Below are 13,215 nucleotides of genomic sequence, written 5' to 3'. Positions count from 1 at the left end.
TTCTTTTAATGAGAAAATTAGTTGTAGCTCGTTGCAGAAGCATGTGTCTTTGTTTCTGCTACTTATCATTTCCTTTTCTAATTACATTAACTAGAGATTTGATTACAGCTATTGCAAGTAACTTGAGAATGGCAAAAAGCAAACAAATAACAAAATCCACAGACCCAAGATAGAATCAGACAGCACCATCCTGTAATTGTCATTATTAGTCATTAATTTGTATGAGATTTGTATCCAATTTATGTTCTGTATACAGATTTACTGAGTTCTAAATAATGCAGTTTATATTGGTACTGAAATTTCAATTACATGGGAAAATGTGGCACCTTAAGTAAATCACAGCTTTAAATCTTCACCAAACATAGTTCTTGCCATACAATTCCTGCTTTAATCCTGCAATGAGCTCTTACTGTATTGCTCCCACTTCTGTACAATGGAGCCAAAAAGATGTGTGTGCTTTTAATCTCATTCTCTCCTATTTACATTTCCTTCTTTGAGTCACTAATAATTGAAGAAAGTCTTTGTTTCCCATCTTCCAAACTATCCTTTCTTACTTGGATCCCTTTTAAAGATTCAATTTCTGCAAAATGAACCATTACCATTATTATTGTTGTTGTTGTTGCTGTTGTTTTGTTTGTTATTATTAACCTTTTGGGAAAACTCCAGCTGCTCAATCTGTCTTGTTAAATTTTAAGCTCTCTCAGGCATGAACTGTCTGTTTTGGTGTTATTTACAGCAGCAAGCATATTCTTCGTACTTAAATAAAAATGATGCAGTCATGACCTAATCAAATATAGAAATGGCTAACAGGAAATGCTTATTCTTACCACCAGCTTATTCTCCACCAATGGAAAATCATATACTCTCTTCTGGAAACAACGGCACTTTAGAGTACAAGGCATCTCTGGCCCCTATTTCACCGGGAAGATATTCACCCATTCCAAAGCACATGCTTGTGGAGGATGACTACACCAGGTCAGATGCTTTTCTTTGTTACATTTCATGGCAATTGCAAAGAACATTGTTAAAGCATTGGTAAAGCAAGGTGAAGCACTCCATGCACTCCTGACAGCACACAGCATATAGTTGTTTTCACCTGTGTTCAAGGGAAGAAAAATCATAGCTATTACAGGTATAGAGACATCTAAGAGAAAGATCTCATGAATGAATGCTGACCAGAAGTCCATGTTTTCTGGGTACAATCCTGCACTAGTTCGTAAACAACATGGCTGCATTAGAGCAGTGCTGACACTGAGCAAAACATGCTGTTTTTTAAGAGGTGTATTAGCTGTGATAGCTTCTTACCAGCACAACTAGGAGATCTCAGGATCAGTGACTCATCTGGCTCACTGATGTATGGGTGGAGTGGCTGTACATGTGTTTGTACCTGTCTGTGAGAGTGTACTCTGAAAGGTCTGTCTTGTTTAGTTCTGTGAAAGCAAGGCTGAAATAGCCTGTAATTGCTCTGTGTACACACACAAAGATAAATGACACAGAGAGTAAACAGTATGCGAAAAGAAAAAAAAAAAAAATTGTATAAACTGGCTGTAAACTGTCTGTGAATAAATTTAGGTGGGAAACTAGAAAAAGTGTCATAACTATTAGAGAATCATGATATGAAACAGCTCTCTGTGGGAGTATAGAGGTTAAAAGGAAACTGTACAGTAGCACTTGATACATTTATAAAAGAAGTTCTTGTGATTATCAGCAAAATGACCAAGGAAATAGCTTCCAATATTTTGTTTGTTTGTTTGTTTGTTTTCTGTATTTTTTTTTTTTTTTGCTTGTTTGTTTTTAACAATCCAAAAAGGATTGTAGACATAAGGTAATGATTGCCAGGTAGATGATTGCCAGGTAGAAAAGACACAGGAAAATGCAGGAAGAGTTATTTTATGCCTTGTGTTGTGAACATCACTGATAAAACTGTGTATTTATCTTATTTGGCTAGTACCTTATCTTTTAATGTCTAGTGCCACAGAAAATGATTTTTTTTTTTCCCTGTACTTCAGTATTTATAGATTCATTGTGTTTAAAGCTAAAAGGGGCACTGTTTGTGGTCATCTAACCTGACCTACTGTGTATCCTAGGCCAAAGGATCTCATCCACTTATGTATTCGTCAGCTTCATAATTTGCAAATTTGCATTTCATATTTCTTGTTGTATAAGATTAAGATCTCAAGCTGCTTAACTTGTTGGATCAGACAGATTCAGAGTAACTAAATCATGATACAGTTTTAATCAAGACATAAATTTATGGAAACCACACCTTGCTTCCCTGTCTTGGCTAAAATAATTTCTCCTTTGTTTTGATTGAGGATGCAAAAACAATGTTGCTTTCCTTCAATTTATGAGACATTCAGTCAGGATGAATTTTCTCCAAAGGGTTCCAAGAAGTTACATATTTTAATTAATAGTTAAAATTCTGATTTCATTAAATTGTGCATCAAGGCTTTACCTGAGTTCATACTGACCCCATAATTTCTAAAATGCCTATGTATAGGAAGAATACTAATATGGTATCTGGGTTACAATTATGAGGACTTGTAGTGCTGTTTTATCTCTTTCTGTAATGAGACATCAGCACCATTATTATTGAGAAAGTGTTGGCAAAGTTTAAAAACAGCAGAAAATTCAATCTTAAAAGTAAATAATAGCTAAGGAGATCCAAAAGTCACAGATAATACAGGAAGGAATCCTAAAACAAGAGAAAAGCTGCACTCAGAATGCAAAGATCATTTAAAAAGTTAGTAAAACTGAAAGGTAATGGAGAAGTATCCTTAGAAGTCCTTTGTTTCTGCTCCTGTAGCTGATTTTAACTTTTTAATTGCTTGTATTTTTATTTTTATTAAAAAAAAAAAAAAAGGGTTGGGAAACAATAGTTATAAAACAGAAGTGAAGGCAATGACAGTTCTAGTCCATTGTTGAGGTAAGTATCCAATAGAAAGCATACCTGCTGGAAGAACCATGCAAGATACTTATTGAAATACAACAATGTCTTTTTGATCTTCTTAGGAAGAAAGATGTCTTCATATTCCAATCATTTTTATTTTTAAACAAGTTAATTTTGTTGGTTTAGGTCCTGACAGTAAAGACTACTTACATAGTCTAATTCTTGGCTGAGGTATTCATACCAACCTTCATTTTGTGTTATTTGGATAAAAAATAAATGTCCAAAAAAGCACAGTATATTCTGAATATTCCTCTCCTGTATTCTTCCTATCTGGACTTCCGAATTAATATGTTTTCTAATGAAGGTCTGTTACCTGAAATATGGAGGATTGGCACTATCAACTCTGCAAGCATCACCTTCTGTGGCATGTATAGGACACTGGCAGAAATAAAGATGTCAAATAGTATGTGAGCAGACCCTGAATGTAACAGACCAAATCAAATAACAATCTCTAAACAAGTCTTTATTTCACCTTATTGAAGGAAGGACTTAAATTTATTAGGACTATTATGGAATTTTTAACAGTGATATAGTTTATATGCTACACTGATATCCAGGATACTGTAGCACAAAGATTAAATGAATACAGTGATGTGTCATAAGAAAAATGGCGCTTCCTGCTGCTGGATTTCCTCACTGAAAACACATCATACAGCTCTATCCAAGGGACACCCGAACAAGAGCCAGGAGACCAGGCTTCTCCTCTGACTACTATGACTGAAAAGCTCTGACCTTCAAAATCAAACCTTTTAGCCCATGAATGACAACTTTCTCTCTTCCTTCCTTCCTTCCTTCCTTCCTTCCTTCCTTCCTTCCTTCCTTCCTTCCTTCCTTCCTTCCTTCCTTCCTTCCTTCCTTCCTTCCTTCCTTTCATCTGTGCAGCTGATTATTGCCTATTAATTCCAGTGGGACTATTGAAAAATGATACCATTAAATCTGACAAATTTTGACAGCTATAAACTGGGAACGGTGATTGCACTATCTCTGTGCAATGCAATAGGATTTGATGGTGAGTCTGCCTTTAAAATGAGAAGATATTTTAAAAGTCTTTGTTCCTGACCAGTTTAGAAAGACCTAAAGTCTTTTGGAAAGTTAATTATCATATTGATAATTCTAGTGAACCCTATAGATCCCTTGATTGCAGCATTTATAATTAGGTTCCTTCACATAATTTTTTATAATTAAGATAATTGCCAACTACTGCAGTGCTATCCATTAAAACTACCTGGTTCTCACTATAATAGGTTTTCAGGGTTAATTTACATGGTGATCACATAAGGAAATTTATTACCCATGCAGCCATAATATGGCAACACTTCTGTCAGATTTTCATTTGTGCCAACTAAAAATATTTGGAACAGTAACGTCTCCTCTATAAGAGGCATTTGCAATCTCAGAATTTGTTGTACATATGACTTGAGTGAAGCTGATGAGAAGCTTTAACTTCTTTGCTTTAATGAATCTGTTGGTGAAGTCAAAACAGTTGAAAATTCATCATAACTTGTCCGCTTACTCTTCTTCCTCTTTTTTTTTCTTTTATCCTTTTTCTTTCTTTCCTTTTTTTTTTTTTTTTTTTTTTTTTTTAATTCCAGATCCAGATTTTTCTTTACCTGAATATTTTTTGGCCAACAAAATGCATGTTTCTGTTGATAAAAAAATTACATTCTTGGGCTGATATTGAATCAGCATCTGGAAAAAAACAGAACATATTTTACTTAATTAAACTGTAGGAAAAAAAAAAAAAAAAGCTTGATCAGAGCACAAAGGATAGAAACGTACCAGATCATCCTCAGCCACAAATTTTAATGAAACTGGATGTTACTCTTTACTTGCTGAGCTTTTGTAAGTTGTGTATAATATTGGTCCAAAATGCTGTCAGTTGAAAGGCGTAATTTACTTTCTGTTTTGTTGGATTCATTTTAAATTCCCTGGGGATGGAAGCTTTTCCTTCTTGTATTTTTATAAAAAGATCGTCACATTTTAAAATTCAAATAAGATAACAAAATTTCAGGTAAGTAGAATGTGACATATATCACTTAGGTATAAAAGATATACTAGTTTCTAGTAAGATGGAAGTGCTGTGCAGGCAGTCCAGGCAATTCCTTGATTGTGGTATTAACAATTTTCCTAATGCTCCTCAAGGGGATAAACAGGTATAATTCTCTGCTTGACTTGCTGTTCATGAAAAGGGAAGAACCAGTCTGAAAGGTGGTAAATAAATAACAGCTCAGATCAGAATGACCATGAGTTGGTGGAATCCATGATTCAAAGGAAGTCTGTAAAGGTAGTCAGCGAGTTATGACTGTAGACTTCAGAAGAGCAGACTTCACTCTTTCTGGAGAATTGCTAAGCAAAATTGCTTGGGATGCTGCCACACAGACATAGGTTCCATGAAAGATGGATGATTTCTAAATAAAACTTGCTGAGAACTCAGGAATGAGCCATACGATTGAGCTGTATGACTGGGAATTCATCAGAAGGCCGCCTAGACTATGTTAAGAGCTTCTTGAACTAAAATGCAAGATGTAGACAAGCGTTGCTTGCCTGCCAGAAAGCTGATGGCTTTGATCTAAGACTTCCAAGGGTCATGAAGGGTAACAAAAAGTGATTCTGCAAGTGTGCTAGTTTCAAAAATGAAGGCAAAAATTGATGGAGGAAAAAACTGATGGAGGAGACAATGTAATGGCAGACAGTATAGAAAGAGCTTAAGTACATTATCATCTTTGCCAGGCACTGAAGGGGCCAAAAGGTAATTGGAATAGTCAGCATGGATTTACCAAAAGCAAATCATGTACTTGTACAGCCTGATTGACTTTTCTGATGAAATGATGAGCCATGTGGATAGCAGTGATTGTCCTATACCAACCAGGGCCACAGTGCAGGGACTGCCTCATGTAGAAATGGCTCTTTGCTGGATGAAAACACAGCTAGCTCCAAAGGCATCCCTGGACCTCACTACAACTCACAAAATGTGCATCCGATGTACTGTGGGGCATGTGGCAATTCTTTTTCACCATCACCTGTCTTTGGGAGTGGCTGCAAAGCTGTTCCAGGCCATCTCATTCCTTGTCCCTGTGAAGATCAGGAGAAGCTGTAACACACATGCTGCAGGATACAGGGAGTGCCCTTTAAAACTCCTCCAGCAACCTCTCATCCAGACATAAGGAAGTGTTGGATAAATGGGTACATCTCATCTGTAGCTGGAAAGAATGTATGATTTGTAAAGTTTTGGAAACCCTCTGGGTAGCCTTTTGGGTATTTCCTGGATTTTAAGCTGCCATCTTCCTTATTAGACTTCTCTCAGCACGGCTGTGCACTTTTGCATGCTACAGCAGATTTGGTAAGGCTTTTAACACAATCTCCCACAGAGTTCTCATCTGAAAGATGAGGAAGAGTGGACTAAAAGAAGAGATTGGGTTGGGAGCCGACTGAACCAGTAGGCTGAAAGGCTGAAGATCATCACTTGACATCTGTCAGGCAGGCTGCAATGAGCAGAGTACCTCAGGATACTCCAGGCGTCAGTTGAATATCTTCATCAATGACGTAGATCATGACACAGAGTGCACCCTCAGCAGTTTTGTGGATGATGGTAAGTTAAGGCGGAGTTACTGACATGACGAAGGGCAGAGCTATATACCAGAGCGATCTTGATTAAGAATTGGACCAGGAGAAACCTCTAGAAAGGAGGTTCAGTAAGAAATCTGAAATAAGGTTTCAGTAAGAAATTTGAAGTTCTACAGCTGGGGTAGAACAGCTGCACACACTCATATGAGCTGTGAAACAAGTATCTAAATTACAGCTACATTGAAAATGACCTGAAGGTTACAGCAGATGCCAGGCTGAACATGGACCCAGAAGAGAACTCTCATTACAAGGCAGGTAATCAGAATACCGGGCTACATTAGGAGAAAAATGGCCAGCAGATAAAGATAAGTTATGTTCTTGAAGACTGACTAGTTCCCGGTTTTTGACTTCAAGAGGGATGTGGGTAAACAAGAAAGGGTCCATCAGACTCTGAGTTAAATCTCATGGAAGTTACAGACACAATGAGGGAGCTAGGGCTTGTTTAGTGTTATGAAGGAGAGACCAAGGGTCATTCTAAGAGCATCCTACAACTACTCAGCAGCAAAGATGATGAAACCAAACTCTTCTCAGTAGTGACATAAAATGCAAAAAAGATCAAAGGCCAGAAGTGTTTGTTTGGCATGATCTGATTTCAATTTAAGAAGGAAAAAAAAGACACCAGGTGAGTGAGGTAGTGGTGGAGCATATTGCTCAGATGGGCTGTGAAGTATCCATGCTTCGAGATTTTTAAGATTTGCTTAGACAGAATCAAGACTGATATGAGCTAGCATTGGCAATAATCCTGCTTAAAGCATGAGATTGAATGAGATGACCTACAGAGGTCCCTTCCTGACAACTTTTCTACTATATTGAGAAGAAAAAAGTGATTTGTTGTTTTAGTGTTTTGTGGAATATACACTACTAATAGAGCTGAGATAGAAGTAACAATTTACTCTTTAGCAGATGTCTGCCTTTCTATTTCTAGCAAAAAAAAAAGAAATTCTGTAGTTTTTAGACGGTTGCTCCTTCTGGCTTTAACAAACAACATAGGTAAAAGATGCATAAAATAAAGAACTACCATCTTGAGTTTTTACTTCCTTTTTAACTTCAGAAAATAGTAACATCAAACTGTTGTGCTTCAATGGATAAAAAATGTACTTTAACATTTAACTCTGGGTAGACATTAAAGATTCATGGATGGAAAAGCTGTCTGAGTTATCTGTTTTGCTGTGAAAAGCACGTTTGATTTCTTTTATATGCATCTTTGCAAAATAACATTTTCTGGATAAGGAGGAGGTGCTGGGGATTGGGGAGGAGAAAAAGGAGAACCATTAAGTTGAAGTCTCAAGGGAAATTTTCCCGGTATTGAGAGCAGCATTCTTCAACTGTTTCTTGGGTACTTACATAAGCCTGCTTGTTGAATTGAGGTTATTTTATAGAAACACCTTTAAAATTGTATTGATGCACAGATTTGACTGTTCAGGATTAAAGCATTACAAATAATATGAAGTTATGCATGTTATGAAACTATGAATAGCAGTTGTTTGACAATGGTTTGGGCTTTTATTAAGTAAAAAAATAGGGATAGAGAACTGCAGATTTTAGTAGTGTTCCATTGGGATCTCGAATGAGTTGACTTCATTCAGAGTTGTCAATCATCCATTGACAAAACACTGCATATTTGAAAAGTGTGTATTTGCTGAAAGGAGTTAGCTTAGCTGCATTTCTTGTTCTTTTTGAGGGAACAGAACTGAAACTCTTGTATCCCAGATGAAGAAGAAGAGCACTGAGTATTGTAGGTAGTGCTTTCACATAGTGAGTTTTGCACCATGTTTTTGACCCAACATTGCTCTACAGCAGTGAAAAAAAGACATGCAGAAGTATGCTGGTGCAGTTATATGGATATGAAAGGTAATTATCAGATCTCATCAATCATATCATTATGCCTCACCTAAACTCATCATGTAACCTATGTCTTAAAGATAATTAATTACATATAGTAATATTAAATCACTTGTAACATTGTCAGCAGATTAATTGTTCCAGATAATACTTTAATGCCTTTTCTTTTTTTTTTTTCACCTGAGGCTGGATAGAAAAGGTTGCACGTCTGTTTTGTTTTAAAATTTAGTGCAAATTACAGTTATTATTTTTAAAGTAACTTTAATTGATCGCTAGTTTCATCAAGTTGAATTGTATTTATTTTAAACCATAGCAGTTTGGTCATTTGGTCATTTAAGGAGTAGAGGAAGAATTACATAGCTTAGTTCATGCTAAAAATCATGGTGATATATTTTAAATATTATAGCATTCCATACATAGCATGAGGGTGTTTAATTCTAGAAGCTGATGAAGTTCAACCTCCACAGTATTTCTACTGCATTTGTGAAAATCTGTCTAAATGCCAACAAATACAGGTCTTTGGAAAAACTGCAATTCATTTATCTTTATATATATATATGTATATCTATAAGGGTAAAACTCTTTTAAATTCCATCCTCATACTGTAGGGCAGAAAAGCTTCTCCCAACTTTCTAATACTGATTGTTTAAAAAAGCCAGCATGATTGAGCCCAGCATTATATAGCCCAAGCTAGTTTTTCTCTCTACTTATTTCTTCCAACCTTTTCTGACATAGAAACATAATCAGGAGTGATTCTGCTCAGTGCTCTGAATGCCCGGTCCTGTCAGATTTGAACATTGAAAAGGTTGGAGGAATGGAAGGGAGTGTACTTGGCAAGGAGTTACAGTGAGATTGGATGTAAAAATGAGTGAGAACTTGTCAATGTTTCTGTGAAAATGGAAATCACAAGCAGAGAAGACGTATTTATTGTGCAAGTAAACTTAAAATTAGGACAAGGAAGGACATAAGTGAGAAATGGGTGAAGAGACATGAAGAAGCAATGGAGAAAAATAGCCTGGAGAAGAGCAACAATAAATTTCAGAGCTGCTGAACCAGCAACTCCCTCAGACAATAAAAACTGAGGTTTGGGATAATCAATAGTTGTGCAAGAAGACAGGGGAAAGGAGCAGAGCTACAGAGCAGGTAGCAAAAGTTGCTGATACAATGCTGGCAGGATTAAACTGAGGCCATCTCTCTAGAAAAAAATGAGAGAAACCCAAGATTTCTGGGGTTTGCAGGACTAGAGCATGATTTCTGCAGGCAGTCTGTCATTATTGCTCAATAATTGCATTGCTTGTCCTTCTGGAGGATGACAGCCTGCTGCTGCTGCTGGTCACTCCCTGTCTCTCATGTGGTAGCGATTTCATGCTCTGGATCAGAATTTGGTGACTCTGCTGATGATCATATTGATTTCAACATGGTGTTCCATAATAGTATTTCTTTCTTGGTTTAGCCTTTTATCAACCTAAGCAACTATACTGTAAATAAATAAATAAATACAGGAATACTATTTACATTACACATTAAATGTATATTACATTAAAAAAAAATAATTTGCCTATATAACCTTAAATTGGACCCTTGGTGAAATGCAAAGTTACAGTACTTAGTTATGCTATCATCTAACAACAGCTCCTTGTAGAATTCTGTCAATAGCTTTTCAGAAAAAGAAGTCACAGTTGTATTTTTTAGCTCTATATTATTATTTGTTGCCTTCAATAAAGCAACTATTTTATGTCTCGTATATTTAGTATGCAAACATTAAACATATTATTAAACTTTAGAAATGCATAATAATTGTCTAAGCTTTCTGTTTGCTACCCCATTGTTTTAGAATTCATAATAATTAATTTAAAAGTGAAATTTTACTTATTGTAATGTCAACAGACAATCTGTTATGTCCTGAGTAATCTACACGTATTCGTCAAATTTGTCAGAGATTCCCAAAGAATGGGATTTCTATTTCTGTCAGTGGAAGCTACTTAATACTCAGTTCTTTACAAAAATAAATAAATAAATAAATAAAATTGCAGAGTCTAGCTTAAGGCTTGTGTGCAGATTTTTAAAATAAGATAGTAGAATTGGCAGTTATAATACAGGCAGAAATGGTGCATAATGTTTAATAGTGCACAAAATAAAAAATTAAGTCTAAGTACAAACTACATGTATCCACTGACATGGACTCATAAAGCAGCTATTACCACTTAAGCAAGATACCTTGGGGTAGATGTGTTTAATTCTGTAACAGTGTCAACTCAGTTCTCAAGAGTAGTCAAAAGGGTAATTAGAATTTAAATAGAATCTGACAGGAAGAGAGTACTAAAGATAATGTTTTTCTGTATGAATCTATGATGCATCCAATTCTTGAATACTACATGAAGACAACTCAATATAGCCCCAGAATAGGGTGACAGATGATCAAGGGTGTAGCATGGCTTCCAGATAGAGCTACATAAATGATAATTCCAGCATAGAAAAAGGGTGATAGGGAGAAATAGGACAGAGATCTGCAAAAGCACCTGTAATAGGGAAGGTAGTAAACAATTATTACTAACACTTTGTTATAACTAAGTGGCAGGGAGTGTAAAATACATTGCCAAGTGAGTTTAAATTAAAAAAAAAAAAAGTTTTTGAAATGTTTCCAAATGTTATCAATGTGCTATCAAGTAACAGGCTTACAATACACAGAGGTAGAAATTTTCGGTATGTCACAATTGATTTGCTGGACTCACTGCCACTGGGTGTTGTTTTGCCTAGGAACCTATCAGTGTTTAAATACAGATGAGGAAAAGTGCACAAATTCACAGTGGATAGGCCCAGTAAACACAATTTGCTTGGCTTTCATTTCTGGTCCATGTGGTCCCTAATTTGCTGATTTTCAACAGCTGAGCAGGGAAGGGACATTATTTACTGTCCTTGTTCCCTGAACATCCCTGCAAGGGACCAGGTACTGATGCAGATGGGCCTGCAGTCTGACAGTCTCACCATTCTTATGTGAAACGTTCTTCTTTTCTGTTTTGCTGCAACAGAAAATTGTACTGATTTTATTTTTATTTTTTTTTTCAAATTAAGCAGTTAATTTGTTTCCTAGTTCCTAATGTGTAAGACTAATGAATGTAGAACTAGGTATAGAATATTAGAAATTCTAAATTATTCTATTATGCCTTCTCGTAGGCTGTTGAAAACATGATTAAAATGTTTAAATTTTACTGCTAAGAGGCATTCTTACTATTCATTGCAGTGCTAAAATACTGCTATGATCTCAAGCACTTGTTTTGCACTTATGGAAAACTTTAAGGCTCATGAACATAGCAGATAATAATGCAAAAGCTGGGAAATAATTGATTACACAAGGATTTCCAGAAAGAACTAGGGTAATATCCTTTTGGTAGTTTCTTCCAGCTCTTCACACACCTTCTCTGACAGTCTTCCAGTTGAAATAAACATATCATGTGAGTGTTTTGGTCTTATTCAAACTGCTAGGACATAACCTGTGAAATAAAATCAACTTTCAATTTTAAATAAACCTTCTGAACAAGATGTATGGTTCTCCTAGAAGGTCATATGAATGAGAAACTAAAGTCAAAGGCATACATATGAGTCACTGGCTATTCGAAATAGAAGACTTCATTTCTATTAAATTGCTATTGATTTGTGTTTTTATAGTGAAATAATTTTAAAAACAGTTCTTTTCACACTTCCCAGCAACATTATGTGAGCAATACTAATGTGCTATATGTTTTTATTGAACTTGAATACAATTAAAAATTGCTACTCAGAGGAAAAACAAAACAAAGCAAAACAAAATCAACTGTTGGAGACTTGTAGAATTGTGAGATTTACTTTCTCTCAGATTGAATTTAGCATTTTATGGTTATAGCCCTGCAGACTTGATATGCTATGAGAGTTTATCTGGTTTCCTTCCATAACACAAATGGTTTTAAAAACCAAAAAAAAAAAAAAAAATGTTAACATTTAATGTGCTATGTGTTGGCAACTGAACTTTCACAAACAGAATTCTGCAATAAGAAAAGTTAAAATTGAATTGAGGACTCTGCATGATGCTGAGGAGATAATAGTTTTAATAAGGACATCTTCTTATAACTTCTGTTGTGCAATAAAGCCAGCCTGAAATAATAACGCAATTTGTTTGTTCCAAACAAAGAAAAATAAAGGCTATGAACAACTAGTAGGATTTGTTCTTCTTACACAATCTGTTATGAAAGAAATAAACAGAACCTTCATCAGATCGATACTCTACCTCCCCCTCTTATTGTTTTTTGCTGTTCCACAAATTAGTTAAACCTTACCCTAGAAATCTTGCCTCATTACAGCTAGCTCTCTACTGATTAACATTCCAGCTTTCAATTTTTCGGGGATAGAAAAGTAATTTATTGCTATCTGCTGTTCAAGCTACCATTTAAAAGCTTACCTTGTGGCACTGAGTGACTTGATTCTCTCTGCAGTCACTGAATTATCTGCTGAGACATGCTCAAGTTATGCTACTGCTGATACTTTCTGATGCCTTTCCTCTGCTCTTGTATACCCGATTCTCTTTCTAACTTAATTATTCCTGTCCATCCTGACCAAATGAGAGTTGCTGTTCTCATTTATCATAGGGATTACATTTTAGTTTGCAGATAAAAACAAAGAACTGTAATCTATGTTAGTCACAAACAAACAAACAACAACAACAAACAGTTTAAAAGCAGAAAAGGAACAAATCCGCTAACTAAGATAATACAGAAGCATTTAGTTATTGTTCAGAGTATACTCATATTTGACAATTACTTCTTGGA

At 35.6% G+C, this 13,215-nt stretch overlaps 1 protein-coding gene across 8 annotated transcripts in view; it reads left to right on the top strand.

Annotated features, from left to right (window-relative positions):
- The window catches only part of DLG2 (discs large MAGUK scaffold protein 2), an 883,769-nt gene that overhangs the window by 599,913 nt on the left and 270,641 nt on the right, over nucleotides 1-13,215 (top strand). For all 8 annotated transcript variants that reach the window (XM_032198439.1, XM_032198448.1, XM_032198456.1 and 5 more), the window contains one exon: nucleotides 834-975. In XM_032198439.1, coding sequence (XP_032054330.1) covers nucleotides 834-975 — 142 coding nt within the window. The remainder of the gene's footprint in view (nucleotides 1-833; nucleotides 976-13,215) is intronic.

Source organism: Aythya fuligula, chromosome 1 (assembly GCF_009819795.1).
Source record: "Aythya fuligula isolate bAytFul2 chromosome 1, bAytFul2.pri, whole genome shotgun sequence".
NCBI lineage: Eukaryota > Metazoa > Chordata > Aves > Anseriformes > Anatidae > Aythya > Aythya fuligula.
The sequence above is the reverse complement of the archived record's forward strand: the minus strand, read 5'-3'. Positions and strand labels throughout refer to the sequence as shown.